Source organism: Schistocerca serialis, chromosome 1, assembly GCF_023864345.2.
Source record: "Schistocerca serialis cubense isolate TAMUIC-IGC-003099 chromosome 1, iqSchSeri2.2, whole genome shotgun sequence".
NCBI lineage: Eukaryota > Metazoa > Arthropoda > Insecta > Orthoptera > Acrididae > Schistocerca > Schistocerca serialis.
The window spans coordinates 1,145,118,035-1,145,142,284 of NC_064638.1; the positions used below are offsets into that span (position 1 = coordinate 1,145,118,035).

Consider the following 24,250-nt stretch of genomic DNA (forward strand, 5'->3'; position numbering starts at 1 on the left):
GAACCCAACTAAATGCCTGCTATATGATAGGGATCCTCTCACCCAGTATTATATTACTGGAGCTCTGAAAACACAAACTTGCTCTTCAACATATCTGTACATTTTGCCACAATGCTAGGTTATGCCTCCTTTGAAAGCAGTCTGTCTCACCTTTTCCATTGGAACACTTAATTACAAATTCAAATATTTCACTCTTTTTATTTTCGTTCTTAACTGCATTATTCATTCCACTTCTTTTACCTCTTATCCCCCTTTGCTTCCTATTCTGTGTTCTGTCATCTTTGAACTGAAATTAGAACTGTGCTTACTAAGGTACTGTCTTTGAACTCTTTGAAGCTCCCACTTTATCTTTGTCTCCCTTTGTCCACACAATTGTGTACTTCTTGACCTAGGGTCTGAGTGACTTGTCCCCATTTTCCAACCTGTCACAACTTATTCTTCACTCCTTTGTTCATGTTGCAAACACTTATGAAAGCTAGCTATAGCATTTTTTTAACTGTTTCTGATGGCAGTTTTTGAAATTTTGGCTCAGAGTAGTATAGGTCGGCCACGTTGTCCATTTGTAATTTTATTCATTAATATCTGAAGCCAAAAAATGCAATAAATTTTAATGAAATCATTTTGGGTTTTGGTCAGATCATTATGAAACACTAAAACAACTAAAGTGCTGACATACGGACCAACTTTGCAGCATTGCTCTTCAGGACACTCTGAACAGGATATCTGCAAAGTCCATCAGCACTTTAGTTGTTTTAGTGTTTCTAATGACAACCGGCACTTAAGTTGTTTTCATGTTTCCGACGACACAGCCTAATACCCAAAATAATTTTATTCATATTGACACAGGTCATTTAAGCCTATGAACATAAAAGCAATAAATTGATTTACTAACAGATTGCATGGTGTGAGTCTCTGCCACAGAGTCCATATATGACCACTGCTTAACTACGTTGACGTTCCTCTTATTGTGGATGGTAGTCAATACTGCTCTATTAACACCCATGTTTTCATTGCGGTGTTTATAACTTTCACACACTGCATGTGCCATAGAGACACAGTTTAGGAGATGCCAAAAATACACCATTTCTTAACCAAGTTTGTATGTTACATTTTGTATTACATGTGAACATTATTTACCAATGGATGAGTGATGTACTTGGCAAAGATTTCATCCCATAAAATGTCTTGAGCTTTATAATACAGGTACTCTCCTGTTGCTCCAGTTTTGGCCAGTGAAATGTCTTTCATCAAAACCATGTTGCCCTTGTCAACGCGTCCATGGCATATGTCAACAAAATGATCCCTGAAACAAAAACAATCTATAGGGGCAAAAGACTTAAAAGAAAGGTGCAAATGTAACAATGGTAAACAACACTTCTGAAGAACTCTTTTCAGTACACTAATAAAAAGCTGCCAGTATATGATGAGTGAAAGATAAGCATTAAAACTGGAAGGAAATGTTAGTGTCCTGAGAATACTGAAAGTGCGCAAAGGAGGGCACAGACAGTGTTATAGGAAAGCAAGCAGGAGGAGATAGTTTAGGTGGTATAAAGCAATTCACACACAATCAAATCTGTAATATCTGAAATTACTCACCTGCATTCATCAAGAAGGCCATCTTCAATTAAGCCGGGAATAACAATGTAGCCATTTTCTTCATAAAATCTTCTTTGAGCATAGGTTAACAGTTTGTTGTCCAGAGAATATCTAAATTCACTATTACTACTTGGAAAAACTGCTGTAGATGTTAAATTTGGTGTCTGTTGAACTTTGTTAAGGAGAAATATTGCAAGATCTATGGTAACTCAAACCCCCGACACACACACACACACACACACACACACACACACACACACACACACACACACACACACCCCGAACCCACTCCCCCTCGTGTCTAACTTGAATTACATATAAAATGAGTCAAATTTGATAAATATTTCATACATTTCTTTCCAAACCTATCTGAAGCTCTTACTAATGTAAGTTCTTAATTTTCCAATAAAAATTAATATGCAAAAGGAAGAACACAGGCAAAAGTCCAAAATACAGAAGTTGGTCATCCAAAATTGTTTCACAGCAGTAGATCAAATTCCTCTTTTCAATATTATGTGAACGCTGAAATGGCAGATATTGAGATCATTGAATAGAAAATCAACTACAATTGTACAACTGAAGAAAATCATCTGGAATTTGTGAGATATGATCGAAAACAGATTTTGCAAATGTAACTGACACCTTCTAGCAGCAATTTATCACGGGTTGTTGGAGAAATGAAGGGTTCCAAAGCAAGTAGAGGGAAGTGCAGGTCGTTCAGTGTTCAGCCTATACGATTGCATCAGTTTATGGAGAATTATGGAACATATTTTATACTTGTGAATCCTAACTTTCCTGGAGAACAGAAATCTCTTCTAAAGGTGTCAATGCGGATTTCACAAAGTTCTTGTGGGATTCAGCTTCCTCTGTTTGGCCACAAGATCCAGAGGGCATTAAATAGCAATGTAGTGGTTGATGCTGAGATTCTCAACTTCTGAAAGGCATTTTCTGCAGTTCTGCATCATCACTCAGTACACGAAATATGAGCTAACCAAATATCGGACCCTCTTTGTGACTCGATTCAGGACTTAATAACAGGCAGAACTCAGAACATCAATCACAGCAGCATGAAACTGCCAAATATAAAATAACTTGGAGTGCAAGAAAACTATAGTGAAATGCAGGAGACCTGCATAGGACAGATGATTAGAGCAAGAACTCCAGCTGACCATGAATGTAAATAAATATACCATGGAAAGGCCCATTACTGCTGATTACACAATAAATCACTGGAACCAGTAATGACTAAAAAATAAATAGAGGTAACTGACCAGATTGACCAATAGAGGAATGACCATGTGAGGCTCATTGTAGAAAAAACAGATGGCAGGCTGACATTCATTTGAAGAATCCTAAGAAAGATAATGCAACCACACAAGAAGTGGCTTACAAAAAACATGCTTCAATAATTTACGAATACTACTCACCAGTCTGGGTTCCTTACTAGATAGTATTTACAGGTGAAACAGAGAAGACCTGAATAAGAATGGCATGTTTCATCACAGGTTCGCTTAGTATGTGGAAAGCCATTACTGGTATGCTCAGCAGACTCCAATGGTAAATGCTACAAGAGAGACTAGGGAAGCATAAACAGAAATGGTGAGCTTCATGTACAGATCGACGAGTACCGCTGCAGGTTAATTCTAGCACCACTGCAAGATGTATTGATAGTGCCGTCTTCCTGTGGGAAACAACTCAAACCATTAAAATTAAATGAGATCTCAGAAACTGATGCAATCCCAGTCAGACACTCTACAGAATTTGTGACTGATTTAGCCCCTTTTTTAACTGTAAGTACCACATATTCCTTAAAAAAATAAAACTATGCACAGTAGTTGTAAAAAAAAAAAAAAAAAAAAAAAAAAAAAAACAACAGTTCACACACATCTGCAACACAAATTACCACTGACATCCCTCTAGTGCATATTCTGTGCTCACATGTAATGAGGTGTCTCAGAGAGACTGATCTCTGCACCAACTGGTACAGATTCTGAAAACACTGGTCATTTGAAATACAATGTGCACTTTGCTCTTGCTCACACGATATCCTGTAACCCATGGATCAAACCAACCAAGTGGCTGTGGCACTTCCTGATTTCTGAAAAGCATATGAATCCATATAAGATCAACACTTAATAACCAGAGCACATCTGTATGTGCTATCAATGAAATCTGTGAATCAACAGAAGACTTCTTGGTAGTGCAGCAAGTTAACTCGGATGGAGACTCACTGACTGATGTAGATGATGGAGCTCCTGAAGTTCATATTGTTTTGTAGTGACCTGGCAGACAAAACTGTGAAAAGCTTCAGACTTTTTGCAGTTGGTAGAGACCAGAATAGAATACAATAGAAGTTTATTGTCTCAGAAAATACAATTTCAAGTCATCAACTTAATGTACAGGAGACTCGTCAAAAAACAAAAATTGGTTTACAATTATCTTATATCATTAATATAATATAATATAATATAATATACTGGATACATAATTAATATGTAACCAATAATTTGTCTTAAAAAGTAACAACCCTTTAAAAATTGACTGACATAAGTATTTGCTCTCTCCTACTCAAATTTTCAGGTTGTACTCACGAATTCTACACTGAATAGTGACATTTCTGCAGCAGTTTCTCATATAAGGTTTCTTCAGTGTTTCTAAGTTACCTGTAATGAAGTACTATTTGGAAAAAGTTGTACACATATTCATTCATATCTTCAAAAGGGTTTAAAGTAGTGCAAAGACTGGTAATTTGCTCTAAAGGTTCACAAATGTAAAACTTTACACTTCACAAAATGCATTAACACAGTACCATATAATAACAATATGAGTGGAATCGGTCAACTCACACAAATGTGTGGCTAAAATAATTTCTGGGGATATAAAACGAAATGCCCGGTTGGAGGTCAGGCAAGCTGTAGACCTCATTTCATGAGTAGAATGCTGGAAACATACAAGCAGTCTACAAAGGAGACTGCTTACAAATCACTCTTGCAAATCATCCTAAACTGTTTTTCAAGTTAGTGGGATCCACACCAAACTAAGCAAACAGATAAGTAACATAGGTTAATACCATCTTTTGTGACTGTGTTACTCGTAAAACTATGATAGAAGAGAGGCCTGAAAACCAAGAGGACTACACAGGATATTTAAAGTCTACACAGAAGGGCAGTGTAGATGGTCCCAGATTTTTGACGAATGAGACAGCTTCACAGAAATTAAGAGAAACCTCCAATGGCAGTGGATGGATGACAGACATCAACTCTCGAGCAACAAAATCTACTTACAAAGTTTCAAGAATCAGTACTAAGTGAGTAATCTAGGAATTTACCACCACCCTTACATGTCACTCCCACAGGGGTTGCAATGGCAGGATTAGACTAATTACTGCATTCACAGAGGGATTTACGCAAACATCCTCCCAACGGAAATGGAGGTATAAAACAGAAGTACCCTCTGCCAAGCACTTCACAGTGGGTAACAGTGTACAGTGAAGATGTTGAGGTGTCGTGCATCACAGAGATTGCTAACAAAATTCTGAGAGCATACAATCTGAGAAGAGTCAAGCCGCACAATAAAAGGGGTGATCAAAATGTTTTCATCTGAGGGCATTACTGGAGCTGTGCCACGTAGCACAACTCTGACGCACGTACACAAGCTCTGCCATGTAGGCAAGGGATTAGCGTGGCATTTGTGGCTTTCTGACATGCATGCACTAATTCAGAAATGTGAACTACAGAAATTTTATCACCAAATGTGTCCCAACAGGATCAATGTGCCGTTATTCTTTTTCCAGCTGCTGAAGAACAAACGCCAGCGAACATTCACCAGGGAATGAAGAATGTTGTGTCGAGCAACACATCTGTCAAAAATCACTGTTGTGGAATGGTGCGCCAAGTTCCCTCCTCATTGCAATTCGACATGAGACCTCAGTCCATCAAGTGGGAGACACTTCACCACCTGCTCCATAGTCCCAAGCTCTCTCCATAGAATTATCATGCCTTTGGTCGTTTAAAAAGGTCTCAGGTCTCAAGGATCGACAATTCCTGGCTGGTAAAGGTGTGCAGTGGGCAGTTACGGACTTCTTCGTGCGGCAGAACACAGTGTTTTATCAAACGAGTATCTCTGACCTGGTGCTTTGGTGGAATGATTGCCTCAATGCTCATGGCTATTTTGATACCGATTCTGAACTCTACAGCTTCACAGAAATGTTTTGATCACCCCTGGTACTTACACTCACAAACATCTTGTGAATCAGAGAGAGGCTTACTGATCTTAAAAATTTATTCAGATAAATTACTGTTGGAAAACATAATATGGACAGACAACCAGGACCAAATGCACAAAAGAGGTGGAAACATACAAGCTTGCAGAGCCAGTGGCTCCTCCTCATTTCAAAAGGGCGATGAGAAAGGAGATGGGCTGAAAGAAAAGGACTAATGAGGTTTAAGGGAAGATTTATGGAAAAGTCACCCACAACCCCAGGTCACGGGAGACTTACTGGATGATACGAGAAGGAACAACTAATTGTTAGTGGCTGCACCAGGTGAGACTTAATTTAAGCCAGATGAGTCATAGAAGCTAAGCACATTTACAGCCAGTTCCCACTTGCAGAGTTCTGAGACACTGTGCCTCTCCTTTAATGTCTTGCCAGCCTCCAACTTCGTCCACTTCTGATGTCGTCCACCCTCCCCCCACCCCACCTCCCATGCTCGCTCTCTCTCTCTCTCTCTCTCTCTCTCTCTCTATTCCAATTGTATTCTTTTTGCTGTCAATAAACCTTTCATCTTCCAAAAGCAATTTTAGTCATAGACATTCTACTTATTTTTTGTCCACATGGCTTCTCATTTCCACCAAAAAACTTCTAAAGTAGATAAAGGTTTTATCCAATCTGAAGTCTTCTGCCAAATGATATTTTGATGAAACCTTTGTCAGCTGATTCTCATAACTTCAGTCTTTCCTATGTTTATCCGTATTCCACAAACTTTTATGAAGCTCTGATTCAGCTGACACTGATTAATTGTCTGAATAATTCACTGTCTACCTTTTCTCCTACTATTACATCCCTTATTCTACACCTCTGTCTCTTTCTCAGCATAAATATTGAAAAGTGTTGGTAACAGACAACATACTCATCTAACACTTCTTTGAATATCTGAGCCTTTCATGGCAGCATAACTGGATAGAAAGTTCTCTGTTTCCAAGCTGTGCCACAGTCAGTAGTGTTAACTAATGAGGGCAATGGCTATGACAGTTATTGGAAGATTGAGAATTTTATCACCATTGACGTGGCCTGAGAACAGAACATTTTATTCACCTCCTACATCATCCATTTCACAATTCCTAATCTCCAATCCTTAGCACCAGTTTTTTATTTCTTTTATCGTTCTTCTGGCCTTCCACTCTGCACACACATCTTTGAGAGTCAACTCTCTCAGTCACCTTTCCCCAGTAGACAAAACAGATTTACATATACTTCTTGACTTTTTATATATGTAAAGATACAGATGTTTGTTCCATTGTGTAAGAGTCTCTTCATTTGGTGTCACAACAGTGTGGCACTGATGAGTGCCATCTACCATTTTATAGGTATACTTCTGCCGAAACAAAATGATTTTATATTGAAGAGAAGATAGTATAACTAACAATTACATATGTTATCCTATTGCATAAGCTATTAGTAATGATTTTTATTTATTTTCTTAAACACAATATAAGTCTGTCACTCATGGTCTCGCGGTAGTGATCTTGCTTTCTGAGCACGGGGTCTGGGGTTCGATTCCCAGCGAGGTCAGGGATTTTTATCTGCCCTGAAATGACTGGATGTTGTTGTGTCTTTGTCGTCATCATCATTCATTCCCATTATGCTCTGAGGAAGGCAATGGCAAAACACCTCCATTAGGACCTCGCCCAGTACGGCGGTGCAGGTCTCACGAATCGTTCCCCTACGCTCTATCAAGAAGCATGGGACTTCATTTCCATATCCAACCACAATATAAAATTAAAATGTCTCAATTAATTATTTCATTTTATAAAGTCAATTGCCATAAAGAAATCTTTGTATTTAACTATCTTTATATGTAGGTTATATTAAAACTATCCAATTACATTCTACTGTCAGAAATTGACTACTTTCATCTTTATATGTAAGCTATATCTCTGAACTCTTTTTGTTGAGAGTTTTGGTGGGAATTTTTGTAAGACAGTGGTGGCTGAGCATGCAGAGTGGAATGATGTAATTTTGTCAAATAAAAACATTGTTGGATCCTGTGGCTTTTATGTGAAGTAAATTGTTGATGGTGTACTGCAACCAGCCACAAACTGGTTTCAGGTTACTTTATTCAAAAAAAGTACTGTTACCAATTGCAAATTTATAAATTCATCATAAGACTGCTTTCAACAAACATATGATGCATTGCTTTACAGGTGAGTTGTCTTAGGGTAACCAGTAATTCACAGTTACAAATGTGTTATAAAGATGGTAGCACTACAGATTTGTGTTCGGATACAACTTATATAATATATCCATCTGGAACCTTTAATGTCACACTTTTCCTGCAATGAAACAGATTCATAATGTTGACTGTGTTTTCACACACACACTATTTTGTTTGCATTATTACAGTGGAAGGCTGTGCTAATATGCAGTTATGTAATTTCAAATGTTGTGAGACCAAGTAAGTTATGAATAAATAAAAGTATTATTGAAATTTGATGTTGAAATTAATTTTAAAAACTCACCAGTTTCACATGTAGTACACAAATAACAAAAAGCCACACTTTTAATGGGATTACTGCAATCATCCATCATCAAGAGGATCGATTAAAAGAAAAAAAAAAAAAAAAAAAAAAAAAAAAAAAAAAAAAAAAATTATGTTTCTCTTCCTGCTCTTGAATAATTAAAAAATGCAACAAGCTCATTATTTTGGAGTAAACTGGAATTACAGTTGAAATCTGTGGAAATTCAGTAGTCAAGGACAAATGAGAGTAAAAGTGTTACAAATGATAACTTTCTCTGTACTATCATCCTCTATCATGCAACAGCATCTCCTGTACCTTTGCCTTTCCAAAACCCGAACTGTTTGTACCCCAGGCTTTCTTCAATTTTTCTTTCAAATCATCTGATTAAAAGGTTACATACTGACTTTGTAATGCAGTGTATGAAAAGAATTGTCCATAATCTTTACTTTCTGTGATGTATTATTCCTTTGGTAAGGGGACTAGATTAGCTTTATCCAGTGATCTTCAGGTGAAATATCCCACGCCATACATCCTGTTGATAAGGTGTTTTAGTTTGTGTTATAAAGCTGACTTCGGTCAAACAGATTATTTCATTTTTGGCGTTATGCAGTTGATACTGCCACCTACACATACTACCTATGGTCTTTGTCTGGATAATGCTTATAATGATGCTTCTCTCACCTGAGGTACACCATATTATAGGAGCCCATCAACTTCTAACCCTTCTGCATGTACACGGACCATCCCAAGTGCTGACAAAAAGCCACCAAATACCTAGCTGCAGAGCACACAGCAGCTGCTTCATTATCCGAACCACAGCAAGACTGCTCCCCTACACCAAACTGCTGTGAACCACAAATGAGTGAAAGTATAAAGTGTGTTTAAAATCCTTTATCTGATCAACAGCCACACAGCAATTCATCTTAAAGACAAATGAATGGTGCTTTTGTGTGTGTGTGTGTGTGTGTGTGTGTGTGTGTGTGTGTGTGTGCACGTGTATAACAGAAATTAGCAGCAGTTACACCAGGATTCTCACTGCCCCAGTGTATGCAGGTGACAAGATAAGAGTAATTTCACGATATCTATCATGTTATTCGATTCAGAACTTAATTTCTTATTTAAATGTGTTGTCCTTTTGTAAAATAATCATTGTTTCTGTTTGTTTCATGGCATGAGGAAGACATCGAAGCTGACCAATATGTCCTCCGGCTGGACCCCTAATTGCAAACTTCTTTATGGAGAAATTCGAAGAACAGGCCTTAGGTACCGCCAGCAGAAAACCAAATGTATGGATTGCCCAAAATTCATAAAGAAAATGTGCCGTTAAGACCGATACTAAGTGCCACTGGTTCGCCCACCTACTCGTTAGCCAAGTTTTTGACTACGCTGCTAAAACCACATGTGGGCCGTTCGGACTCTTATATAAAGAATTTGACACATTTCATCAGCAGATTGAATGGCATAGTGGTCCAGCCGGAGGACATATTGGTCAGCTTCGATGTGGTATCGCTGTTTACTATGGTTCCACTTAATGATGTATTGGAACAGCTGGATCGAATTTTTCCTGCCGATATTTCAGAAGCGTTGTTTGACGACCACATACTTCAAGTGGAATGAACAGTTTTATGAGCAAATGGATGGCGTGGCTATGGGAAGCCCCCTAAGTCCCGTAATTGCAAACTTCTTTATGGAGAAATTCGAAGAACAGGCCTTAGGTACTGCCAGCAAAAAACCAAATGTATGGTTTCGATACGTGGATGACACGTTTGTGCTGTGGAGACATGGTAGGGAGGAACTAAGACAGTTCCACGACCATCTGAACAGTATAAACTCGAGAATTCAGTTTACAATGGAGGAGGAGGTAGACGGCAAGTTACATTTCCTCGATGTGCTTGTTTTTAGAAACGAAAATGGTAGTTTGGGCCACTCAGTATACCGCAAACCCACGCACACGGACCGTTATTTGCACCGGGGTTCGAACCACCACCCACAACAGAAGCGGGGTGTTATCAAGACGTTAGCAGACAGAGCTAGAAATACTTGTGAACCTGAGTTGCTCGACGCTGAGATGGAACATCTCCACAATGCACTAATGAAGAACGGATATTTGTCCGCCGAAATAAAACGTGCGTTGAGGCACCCACGCAGAAATCATACCGACGTACAGGCTACTGCAAAATCTAATGTTTGTTAAAAATGTAACGGAAAGAATAGGGAGAATCTTGACGAAGCGGAATATTACCGTAATTTACAAGCCCACCAGGAAGATACAGGAATACCTTAAGCCTGCCAAGGACGCTCGCAAACCACTGGAAAAAGCTGGAGTGTATAGGATCCCATGCAGGTGTGGTGATGTTTATGTGGGTACCACTAAAAGAACTGTTTCTAAACGTTTGGAAGAGCGTAAGGGAAACTGCAGAAGAGGAGAAGCGGAACGGTCAGCTGTTGCGGAGCATGCTTTCCAGCCAGGGAACCACAATATTCGTTTCGAGGAGACGCAAGTACTAGCGGCCACAAGCGGATATTACGAAAGGCTCTACAGGGAGGCAATCGAAATCGCTAAACACCCTAATAATTTCAACCGTAAGGAGGAGGGTGTGAAATTAAACGGCATATGGATGCCGGTGTTAAAGAAGATGTGTACAACCCGCCCACTACTGGGTGATGGCAACGGCGATCGACGGCAATGGACAGCGGCCAATTGCACTGACGTTTTCAAAACATGTGACGTCACGCCGCGGCATGGGAGCGCGCGGACACGGAATTTAGCGGCAGTCAGTAGCGAGCCAGTGGGTGTGTTGGACCTTCCATTGAGCTACGGACGCCCTTGAAGATGTCTCCCGCAGCCAGAGACGAAACGTTGGGAATCGACACAGAATTCGTCAACCGACCACGGCATAACAGCCCGGATAATTATAATGTACATGATATCTTGTCTAAATCATTTTACAATTCTTTTGGATCATCTTTACAAGATGGTGAACGACTGCATCATCTGCAGACAATCCAAGAGCGCTGCTAAGATTGTCTCCTAAATCGTTGATGTAGTTCAGGAACAACAGATGGCATATAACACTTTCTTGGGGAACACCCGATATTACTTATTACTTCTGTTTTACTCAATGACTTTGCATCAATTATTACAAATTGTGACATATCTGACAGGAAATCACGGATCTGGTCTCACAACTGAGATAATACACCATACGCATGCAATTTAATTAGAAGTCACTTGTGAGGAAAGTGTCAAAAGCCTACTGGAAATCTAAAAATACGGAATCAATCTAACATCCCCTGTAAATAGCACTCATTGCTTCATGAAACTATAAAGCTAATTGTGTTTCACAAGAACAATATTTTTTTAAACCGGGTGACTGTTCATCAATAAAGCATTTTCTTCAAGGTGATTCATAATGTTCAAGCACAGTAAATCAATGTTAGTAATACGAGTCTGTAATTCAGCAGATTATTCATATTTCCTTTCTTGGGTATTGGTGTGACTTGTGCAAATTTTCCACTCTTTGGGTATGGATCATTCCATGAGTGAGTGGTTGTATATGACAGCTAAGTAGGGAGCTACTGTATCAGCATACTCTGAAAGAACTTGACTGGTACACAGTCTGGACCAGAGGCCTTGCCTTTCTGAAGGGTTTTAAGCTACTCAGCTAATCTGGAGGTATCTACTTCTAAGCTAATCTTGCTGGCACTTTTTCTTGATTCAAATTCCGGAATGTTCACTTCATCTTCTTCTTTGAAGGAATTTCAGAAAACTTGTTTAGTAACTCTGCTTTACAGGCACTATCATCAATAATACCACCATTGTTAGTGTGCAGCGAATGCACTGATTGTGTCTTGCCACTGGTGTACTTCACATACAAGCATTATCTCTCAGGGTTTTCCATCAAATCTCAAGACAGAATTTTGTTGTGGCATTAAAAGCATCTTGCATTGAAGTTTGAACTAAATTTTGAGCTTCTGTAAAACTTTACAGATCTTGTGGATTTTTATTTCTTTTAAATTTGCCATGCTTTTTCCATTGCTTCTGCAATAGTGTTCTGATCTGTTTTGTGTATCATGGGAGATCAGTACCACCTCTTATTAATTTATTTGATATATATATCTCTCAACTGCTGTCAGTACTATTTCTTTCCATTTAAATTATATCAAGTCTATGCTCACAAAGTCAAATTGGAATTAGTGGAGACTGTCTCTTAGGAAGGTGTCTAGAGATTTTTATCTGATTTTTTAAGTAGATGTATTGTGCATTTATGTTTGATAGATTTGAATGTTATGGTATTTAGTCTAGCTACAAACCAATCCCTGTATCTGGCATGACACTCTCTATTTGGTTAGGATTATTTGTTGCTCAGTGGTCAAGTATGTCTTCACAACTGTTTACACTTCAATTGGGCTCCTGAACTAATTGTTCAAAATAATTTTCTGAGAAGGCATTCAGTACAATTTCGGATGTTATGTTATGCCTACAACCAGCTTTAAGTGTGTATTTTTGCCACTGTATCATTTGAAATGACACTCAAGTTTTCTTTGATCTGTTCAACAAATGTATCATCTGAATCGGGGGATCAGTAAAAGGAACCAATTATTAATGTTTTCTGGTTGTCCAGTACAAATCCTACAATCTTGGTCATCATAAACATTGGCCGTGTTTTCCCAATAAGTTGCAATTTCCAATATGGTAGTTAGGATAGGACATAATAGGTCAGGTTTTATTGGTGTGGGTGAAACAAGTTACCAGTTGACATGTCTGAAGCACAGGAAATTATGAACAACCACTATGACTAGCTAGCCACATTCGACATGCGATTTGTTGCATTCACTTCCCACCACATCACATGAAACATTACCAACAAGTCGTTCTGCGGACCTTCTGCCAAACACCTAAATGTGAGTTGCAGAGTAATCATGCAGATGTAGGAAACTCACAGTATTTATGTTCTGAATGTGCTCAAAGATCCTGAAGCACATAGATGTTTTGTCGATCTTTCTCTGTTCTTGCCCCCTTTCTCGTCTAACTTACAATCTGAGTTAGCTACCCTCTCTCCTCCCTTACCAGTCCTCCACAACAAATTCCTCGCCCTCCTCGAAGAAGGAACCTACTGTTTCAAAAGCTGTCCATTTTCTATCAGCAGCACTGTGAGTTGTGCCTGCTGTAGGCAAGTACAAGCCAGTCTTCCCATCTCAGCAAGTTTTACATTCTGATGGACTTTATTCTCCTCCTCATACAGCTAACTGGAAGAATAACTGTTTTCGGTGCTTTAATTTCTTATGTAATCTCTTTGTTGATTGTGGGCTTCAGACTATTATATGACAGCAATCAGTGCACTGTAAACTCGAGTAAATCAGCTGCTTCTATTTGTTCAATTCGTTTGCTCATCGTACTGTATCCCATTAAAAATTTATTGTCTCTCATGCAGTCGACTTTGGGATGCTTGAATACCATCCTCAGGCACCTTCCAGAAGCTGACTGGCCAGTTGGTTTGTCGGCTGACGGTTGTTGCAGTGCCATGACTCCCATTCAGGTTGGCAATGTTGATTATTGACAAATCCCAGAAGGTGCCAGCCTGGTGATAGGATTTAACTCTCTGAAATTGATTGAAATTATGTTAAAAAGAAACTGAAGAATGACCATGTATCACCAAGTCAGTTCACTGAACAAGAAGCTCAGCTACTCCCCCTCTCAATCTGCAACACTAAATACAGTGTACCTATAACTATTTGGTTGGTTATTTTTTATCTCTGTGCTTTCGGTCACTGTCAATAGAGTAACTGAATTTGGTGGTCAAATATTTCATTCTTTTACCATTAGTCATGTCACCGGGGATATTAACTTGTGTTACGACTTACTGGTGTTCATTTGTTTGGAAAATAGGAGGAAAGGTTGAATAAATTGGGTTGTGTCCTGTTGCTAATTTTTATGAGCTCATTTTCTGCAGCAGCCCGCTGCCTTTCTAAGACAATCAGCGAAGGATACAGGACGAGGGGACTCCAAGCGGTGCTGCAGATGGCGCTGTATGGTTTTCAGTCTGTCCACAGCCATTTTGCTTCAATTCTGCAACAAACAATAATAGAAACTGGTGTTAAATTGGTCATCCTAGGTCATGATTACTTGGCACGGGTTCAAATAAAAATTAAATTGGAAAAAAAGCACATTCATCTCCTGAAAGGTTCAAGATATCAAAAATTAGTATGTTTTAATACAAAAGTTAAAGAGTACTAACTGAACAAAAAACTTATGTACATTGTGTACATTCATTTGCTGAAAACCATGTTTTGATACCCTGAACCATTTGCAAAACAAAAGGCATTACGTCACTTAAATTTGTTGGTAAAAACAAGAGGACAGAAAGAAAATTGAGTCATCTGCACTGGTAGTGTCCAGTGTAGATGCCTTTTAAATTTGTGAAGATTAAGAAACTTTCAATATTTAATCAAAGGCATCCACAACTGAGAATGGAAAATGTTTGAAACAGCAGTAGTAGTCAGTAAAGATTTGGAAGAGTAAGGTAACTAGCAGCCAGCAAAAGATGAATTACAACACAAAATAGCTGAAATTCAAATTACATATGAAATGAAAACAATAATTCAACTACAAGCATTTTCAAAGAAAAAAAAGGGGGTAAATTTATGATACCCAATAGAGAGAATTATCAATTCATTCTACGTAATGTGATACATCACTATAAGTTCTTAGGCTAAAACAGAGGTATATAATACATCCAGGATGAAGAATCACAGAACCATGGACCAAAATAGTTATGTTATCTAACTAGAATAGAGCACTCTCATATTCTTATGTCAGCCTTCCAGATGACTAGTATCATAAGAAGCTAGAAAAACACAAAAACACAGACAACATTAATAATCTCAACAGATAACACAGTGTAAAGGTTGGTACGAAATGGGGGGAAGGGGGGGGGGGGGTGGGGGGAAGGTTAGAGGGTGATTTCATTCTCTTATCTTTGCGATCCTTACATGCAGTGTATGTTGGCAGCAGTAGAATCCTTCAGCAGTCAGCTTGAAATGCTGGTTCTCTAAATTTTCTCAATAGTGTTTCTCGAAAAGAACATCGCCTTCCCTCCAGGGATTCCCAAAGCATCTCCATACCACTTACATGTTGTTCGAACCTACCAGCAGCAAATCTAGCAGCCTTCCTCTGAATTTCTTCAATGTCTTCCATCAATCCGAACTGGTACAGATCCCAAACACTCAAGCAGTACTCAAGAACAGGTCGCATCAGCATCCTATATGTGACCTTAACAGGTGAACCAGTCTTTAATAAAATTTTCCCAATAAACTGAAGTCGACCATTCGCCTTCTCTACCACAGTTCTCACATTCTCGTTCCACTTCATATCGGTTTGCAGTTTTACACCCAGATATTTAAACAACTTGACAGTGTCAAGTAGTACACTAGTAATATTGTATCCGAATATTACAAGTTTGATATACCTACTCATCCGCATTAACTTACATTTTTCCATCTTTAGTGCTAGCCGCCATTCATCAAACCACCTGGACATTTTGTTCAAGTCATCTTGTATCTCCCTACAGTCACTCAACTTCAACACCTTACCATACACAACGGAATCATACACAAACAACCATCAATTGCTGCCCATCCTGTCTGCTAAATCATTTAAGTATACAGAGAACAACAGGGGTCCTATCACACTTCCCTGGGGCACTCCGGACGATACCCTTACCTCTAATGAACATTCGCCATCGAGTACAACATACTGGGTTTTATAAATTAAGAAGTCTTCGAGTCACTCACATACCTGTCAACTTACTCCATATGCTCATACCTTCATTAACAGCCTGCAATGGGACACTGTGTCAAATCTTTCCAGAAATCTAGAAATATGCAATCTGCCTGTTATCCTTCATCCATAGTTTGCAGTATATCATGTGAAAAAAGGGTAAGCTGAGTTTTGCATGAGCAGTGCTTTCTAAAACCATGGTCATTCGGGGACATAAGGTTCTCAGTTTCAAGAAAGTTTATTATATTTGAACTGAAAATATGTTCAAGGAGGCTGCAGCAAATAGAAGTTAGAGATGTTGGACTGTAATTTTGCGGGTCTGCTCTTTTACCCCTCTTATATACCGGAGCACAAGTGAAGTTTGAACACCCATTTGCATGGCAGTCCAATACCATAACCACTTAACCACAATGCTGTTGCTACTTCAAACTGCCCTGTATTGCACTTCTTGTCTTTGGACCATTGACTGTTTCTATTTTGCATTTTTTTCATAGTACAATACACCTTCTTCCTCTTTTCATACTAAGTGTCATTTCAATATTGCTATGCCCAACAAATAAATCAGAAGTTCTCAGAAAACTAAAAACAATGAGGAATAAATTGTCTTTAGGAATTGACGAAGTACCTGATTCAGTCATAAAATGCTACTGTCATACCAGGACTGCCCTCACACATCATGAATATATCATTATCAGAAGGAGTGTTTTCTCAAAGATTAAAAATTTCACAAATAAAACCACTGTATAAAAAGGGCAATAGATATGAAGTGGGAAATTATAGACCAATTGCTTTATTATCTGTATTTTCAAAAGTAATAGAGCCAGTCCTGAAACGTAGAATACTAAGTTCCTTGAAAAATTTAATCTCTTCTCTGTAAACCAACAAGGTTTCCATAAGAACTGAGTACAGAATCAGCTATTACCCATTTCATTGAAAATGTTGTAATGGGACTAGACAGACACAACAGTAAAATAGAAATAAATTTGGACTTTTTATACTGTCCAACATGATATCTTGCTAAACAAATTAGAAGCTATTGGTATAAGAGGAGTCGAAAATAAAAGTTTCAGTCTTCTCTCCATAATAGAAGAAGATATGTAGTAGAAATTACTTCAACCAACATTTTAAAAAAAGTATTGCTTACAGATCTGATTTTTGGACTGTACCAATTTAGATATCACAGAAGCGTTCTAGGACCTCTCTTATTTCTAATTTATGTAAATGACATCAAAATTCCAATCAGTGCCATATAACACAGTTTGCTGTGATACCAAAGTCATTGTAACTAATGTAAATCACATGTTTTCAACATCTGCAACCACAGTTTCGGAATGTTTACAAAACTGGTTTGAAATGAACAAGCTAACTTTAAATATTTCAAAAACTAATCACATCCATTTCAGCAAAACAATCACAAAATGACCTGGACCACAGAATAAAAAATAAAGAAGTTAAGAGAGTAACTATCACAAAATCTTTAGGTGTCCATATAGACGAAAATGTAGACTTTAAAGTCCACATAAGCTATCTCACTAGCATGTTAAGTTCTTGCTTTTCACTACATAGAATTAGTAATGTGTCTAGTATATAGTGAAGCAGAACTGTCTACTTTGCTTACATTCACACTGCTGTTACCTACAGCTGCAGTTTCTAGGGTCATACTATGATAAATCTAAAAATCATCTTCACACCACAAAAACAAGCTGTTAGTATGATTACCAACAGTTCAAGGTTAACACCCACCAAACAGATATTCCAACAGCTAAATATTCTACCTTTACCGTGACTGTACATACAAACAGGTGTAATTACCATAAAAAGGTGCATTCAAAATTTCAACACCAACTCAGATCTGCATTCAGGTAATACAAAAAGTGCAACGATATCCATGTACAAAGAGTAAGCAAGCATGTTGCACAGAAACAAACAAACATTCAAGGTACAAAATTGTATAACCAACTTCCTGCACACATAAGGAAATTAAAAAATTGTCTACATTTATGGAAGCAAATTCACATTTTTAATGACCAACTGCTATTACAGTGTAAATGAATACTTTCAACAACCTAGTAGCAAATAATTATATTCATATACTATATGCCATACTTGATTTGATTTTTTATTTGGTCCTGTTGATTACATATCTAGTGCTAGTAATGTAAATACAGACAAGTCAAGTGAAATAATACACAGTTATGTAAGCATTTTATATATTGTACAAATACTTATTGTCTATGAACAATTGATTGCTGGTAATATTACAACATGCATTTTACTGGTACAAGTTCGAATGAATGCTTAAAATAGCAGACTGTATGGATGTACACATTCTTATACCAGTGCCCCAAATAAATAATGAACTTTACACACTAGTCAATGTCAACAGTATTTTCAAGCAAACATTTGCTATGATCCCAATTAGTTTTTTAAAAAAAGTGTTACAACAATTACATGCTTTTATTTAAATCTCAAAAGAGTATTCCATGAAAAATACGTAATTAATCAAAGTCGTATATGCAGTTTTAATGGGAGATTGTGTAAGGTACTGTGCACCTTGCGTGTGTGCATGCATGTGTGTTTTCTGGTCTCTGGATGCATAAACTACTACTACCACTACTGTACAGCTGAGCAGCAGCTAGAGCTCTCCCTCCCTCCATCCATCTCTCTCTCTCTCTCTCTCTCTCTCTCTCTCTCTCTCTCTCTCTCTCTCTCTCTCTCTCTCCCCCCCTCTCCCTCTGTGATTCCACGAAAATCAATGTTGAAGTTTCCACACAACAACATTTACTGTTGATTTCTTGTCTAGATGAACATATGGTACATATTCAGGCTTATTTAGGAATGAGTCAAAATTTCTATCTGAGGAATGATAAATACATGCTGCAACTGCATTTTTGGAAGAGCAAGTCAACTACAACAGTACTTAATTTACTTCAAATATATGGCATGGTTTTGAAGGCAAGGAGCCTATAGCACTAGTACTCTGCGGCCTTAGTAAGGCATTTGATCGTATCCCGCATAAGGCCCTGCTCAGCAAGCTAAAATCATATGGTATTGGGGGAGCTGTTCTAGAAACTCTTGAATCCTACCTAAATAACAAACAACAGATTATATAAGAGCAAGGAGCAGAATCAGGTGAAATGAAGTTCAAACATGGTGTCCCACAAGGATCCACAATTTGGCCCCCTGCTCATTAATGACATAGGCTCCAATAGGCACACCTTGCAGTTTGCAGATGACACAACTTTGTTCACAAAAGAGGAGAAGGCCTACTCGATGAGGATAAGGCCCAGTTCGCCATGAACAAGATGAACATTAATTAAGACAAACCATGAGGATGATACGCAGCCTAAGTAATACTGGAGCACTGGGTGACACCAGCTTTTGGGCTTTGTCATTGATACCAAGTTAACCTGGCAACAACATACTAATCATGTATGTTCCAAACTTTCACTGGTCCCATACCTCTTGAGGAAACTAAAAAGTGTTACATCACACATGTATCTATTAACAATATACTATGCAATGTTCCGCAGTCACATCGGCTATTGGCTATTACTGTGGGACCATTCTGCAGGCTGCAAGAATGTGCTTATATTATGAAAGAAAGCCTTGAGGAGCATTACCTCAAACAAAATTCAAAAAACATTTTTTCCCAATTTAGGAGTTCTGACTGTTTTCAGCCAACATATTTTCAACTGCCTTCTACACACAAAGACAAATCATGAGGCCTATAGAAAGAGAAATGAAGTTAATCAATACAGCACTCGATACAAAGACAGTACAGACAGGCCAAGATGTTGATTAACTAAGAAGCAGACCAGCTTCTCAATGGTGGCCCTAAAATTAAAAATTATTTAATGCTCTACCAGAGAGTATTCAGTCATTATCAGTTGAACTATTTATGAGTAAAATTTTGTGTATATTAAAAGAGCAACCTCCCCATTACTATATAACTGTGTTTTGGGAAAAAAACAAATTCTTAAAGTAGTTGCAGAAACATTAGGACTACAAATATCATTTGAAAAAACAGACATGCAACAAACACACATCAAAGTTTTTGAATGCGAAATATGGAAAAATAAAAAGGGTTTCTCAGCTTAAATACTTGGGGGAAACTACAAGAAAATGGTCTGGAAAGAGCTGGAAACAAAGTTCGCTGTCAAAAAATGGGAACTGCATTCAGATTAACACAAAGTATTTATAATAAAAAATCACTTTCTAAACTGAGGAAACTTAGACATTACAACACTATAACCGACCTGAATGTCTTTATGGAGCAGACACTTTAATTTTAAATAAAAAGATGGACATTGAAGAATTTCAAAAGAATGAAAGAAAATTAAGAAATATTAGGCCCCAGAATTACTTATGGAGGAACTTTATAGGATGAAAAGTAATAAGGGAATAGAAGAATACACAGACATAATATTTGATGACATAAGAAAATGAAGACTTAAATTTTATGTACACATTAAAAGAATGGCAACCACTAAGTTGACAAAACAAATAGCAGAATTCTACGAAAACAGAAGTAAGGTCAAAACTGAGCCAATTAAATGGATAACTGCAATTAAGGAGGATCTTAAAGTAGCCGCTATAACTCAGGCAGGTATTACAGATAGGAAAATATTCAGACAAAAGATATTTGGTTGGAAAGTTGGTCAGAGGGAAATTACAAAACGGTCTGGCACTCCATGGTCTGATGAAAGAAAGAGACTTCAGTCTGAAAGGATGAAAGAACTTTGGATACAAAAGAAGGCCAACCATCAAAAGTGACACTGATTGATTGTACCTCACTTGGTCCTACTGGGCCCATGTGTGAATAATAATAATAATAATAATAATAATAATAATAATAATAATAATAATAATAAAAAGAACAACCTTTGTACAGTGAAGAAGAATACTTCTCTGGCGATAAAACACTGTCTACTTGTGCTGCAAGTCAGTGCCAAAGAAAACAGCAGCAACTCTACTGTTTTACAACTCTGTGTTCTAGTACAGATTGTCTTATTATTCTACTATGTATCATAATCTAGCAGTTAAACGGATATTTTACAGTACCCACTTTAGTAATACAGTTTAATTTTTTTTATTAATTTTAAAGTGGTAATATTATTGTAAAAGTAATGCTGTCTGTCCAGCCATGGCTGGTGAATAACAAAGAATTTGTAATAACGGTAATTTGCTTCACTGACTTCAATGAGTGCTAGCCTGACGATCCTTCTGCATCGAAATGCTGACACTTATATATAGATTTATATTTGAACACTTGGTTGATGAAAATTACAGTACCCCCATTTTCTAACTGTTCCTACAGAAATAATTTACTAGTATGTAGACTGTTGAGCCTGCTCGGTTAGCCGTGCAGTCTAACGCACTGCTTCCTGGACGGAAAGGCATGCCGGTCCCCAGCACAAATCCGCCCGGTGGATTAGTGTCGAGGTCCGGTGCACCGGCCAGTCTGTGGATGGATTTTAAAGCGGTTTTCCACCTGCCTTGATTCCATCTCAGTTACACTATGTTGGCAATTGCTGCGCAAACACTTTCTCCATGTTTGCGTACACCATCATTACTCTACCACGCAAACATCAGGGTTACACTCATCTGGACTGAGACATTCCCGGAGGGGAGGGGGGGCTTTCAACGGGGGCTGAACCGCACAATAACCCTGGATTCAGTGTGGGGTGACGGTGGGGTGAGTCGAATGCTGTAGCCTGTTGTGGGGTTGTGAACCACTAAGGGCTACGGTGGAGACGAAGCCTCTCCGTCGTTTCTAGGTCCCCAGTTCAATACAATACAATACAATGTAGACTGATACAGAAAGAGAGACAATCCGGTCAATATTTAGCCAGTATTGCCTAATGCACAGAATAAAATGGAGTTCTATGTTTAGCAAAATCTCTACATCTAAGACTTTGCTTACGATTGATTAAGTACTTTGAAGGCAAACAGAAAGACTTTTACTGTTCTTGTTTATTTTATTACCAGTACTGATTTTTCCAGTAACATTAGAATTTCCTATGGGTATTTTTATTAAATCACTAATCTCATTTTTGTTTGGTAAAGTCACTTTCATAATTAACTTGATCAATTTTGTGATATTTTGTTTCACATTTAGAGCAAGAGTTAGTACTTTATAAATTAACTGGATGCCCATATACAAATTCTACACAAATATTCATCAGTTTTAGGCTCCCTTCTCTTCATTATATATGTAAGTGATATGACTTCAGCAGTAGGTGACAATGTAGTAATGTCTGCAGATGACACTTCACTTGTAGTAAAAAGTGACTCAGTAAAAGAAGTGAAATCAAGTTCTTATGTAAATCTGAGTGAGGCTTACAAATATTTCAGAGAAAACAGCATGTTTGTAAATGTGAATAAATTAAAATACATATATAATTACAAGTAAATAAAACTGCAGAGACTGACAATACCTTTCTTTAATTGGGTAATGCAGTTCTCAAAGAAATAAGGAATTACAAGTTCTTGGGTGTCACTGTTGGTAAGCATTTGACATGGGAGGACCATATCTGCAAAGTATGATCAAAAGTATGCAGCAACATATTCTTAACCCTAGGATGCATATACAGGGCCTTGTCTTCATTTTTAAAAAAAATTCTATAATTTTTTGTTTGATTTCAAATCGCTTTCCAGTACTCTTTCACTAACTCTGTGACATTCCTCCTATCAAGTCTGAACGAGATACCTCTTTAAGTTTCTTGTTTAATTCAATACGTTTACCCATACACTGTGAATGCATAAGAAGGGGTTCAGAAGCCCTCACACATTTATAAATGTTCTTTAACCTATAGTGTCTTCAACATTTGTTTGGGAGCAATTATTAATTCAACAATAACTGTAGTGGTATTTCCAGCAACAGGAGTGCCAACAGCAGCAGTAGCTGTAGTAGTAATAGTATAACTAAAAAATAATAGCCACTACTTTCACATATTGGCGACGTCGGTGTATTATTGTTCTTTTTGCTATCAAATGTTTTATTATTGCATAGTATTGTTATCCTGTGCTGCTCTTGTCAGCCTCACTGTAACTATAGTTTGTTTGTTGCTGCAAGGCCCATATTGTTACGAGTATGACTTGTTTAGTGCTGCACAAGCTGCTGTTCGAGAGACACACCCTTTGCTATGGCTTCGACACGCAAAGCAAGAGAGTCAGTACGTGCAAATGCAGCTAATTTTGAAAGTGTTGTGGCTCAGTGGTTTGAAGAAGATGATTATTGCGAGGAAGGAAATATTTTTGAAGATGCAAGTAGTGAAGAATCAGCCAATGAACCTGCAGATGTGAATATTGAAGCAAATGACAGTCCTTCTGATAATATTACTTCATCAGAGAGTAAAAATGAAGAACCACCACAAAAAGATATAGAAGACCACACATACATTCGTCGGAATGGAACGATTTGGAAATTAGATCCTCCTGCAAATTTTTGTATGCCTGTCCATAATATCGTAAAGAAGGCACCTGGTCCAGCCCATGGTTTGAAAACCTGTAAACCTAAGGATGCCTGGGACTATTTCATCTCCAAAGAAATACTAGAGGAAATCATCAACTGCACAAATATTGAAAGCAGAAGAGTGGCTGCTTTACGTGGTAAAACATGGAAAAACTTGTCACTTGCTAAAATGGAGGGTTTTCTTGATCTTTTAATGCTTTCTGGTGTTGAGAAGAGTTGAGATGTCCATATTAGAGAATTATTCTTGGATGAAAAGGCAAATTCTACTATAAGGCCACTATGTCAGTAAATAGATTCGAGGATATAGAGAGAATGATTAGATTTGATGACAGGCGTACCCATGAAGCTCGATCTGCAGATGACAAACTTGCAGCTGTTCACTATGTATGGGAACTATTTCTTGACAAGTGTAGAAATAGAATGACTCCCAATGATTTGCTCACAGTTGACGAATAGCTACTCCCATTCCGTGGAAGACGCAGCTTCACCCAGTATATGCCCTCTAAACCAGCCAAGTATGGCATAAAAATATTTTGGTTATGTGATGCTACATCTGTATATGCTTTAGATGGAATTATTTACACGGAAAGGAAGCCCCATGAACCTATTCAGAAACATCTTGGATTGAATGTGGTGACAGATCTTGCTAAAAGCATTGA

The 24,250-nt window shown here is 37.9% G+C and overlaps 1 protein-coding gene across 2 annotated transcripts in view; it reads right to left on the minus strand.

Annotated features, from left to right (window-relative positions):
* LOC126417668 (phytanoyl-CoA dioxygenase, peroxisomal-like) overlaps window positions 1-24,250 on the minus strand; it is a 71,504-nt gene that overhangs the window by 40,240 nt on the left and 7,014 nt on the right. For both annotated transcript variants that reach the window (XM_050085138.1, XM_050085137.1), the window contains exons 2-4: window positions 14,327-14,404; window positions 1,597-1,760; window positions 1,138-1,303 (exon numbers count right to left, since the gene is read on the minus strand). In XM_050085138.1, the coding sequence (XP_049941095.1) occupies window positions 1,138-1,303; window positions 1,597-1,760; window positions 14,327-14,392 (396 nt within the window). In that variant the 5' untranslated portion in view covers window positions 14,393-14,404. The remainder of the gene's footprint in view (window positions 1-1,137; window positions 1,304-1,596; window positions 1,761-14,326; window positions 14,405-24,250) is intronic.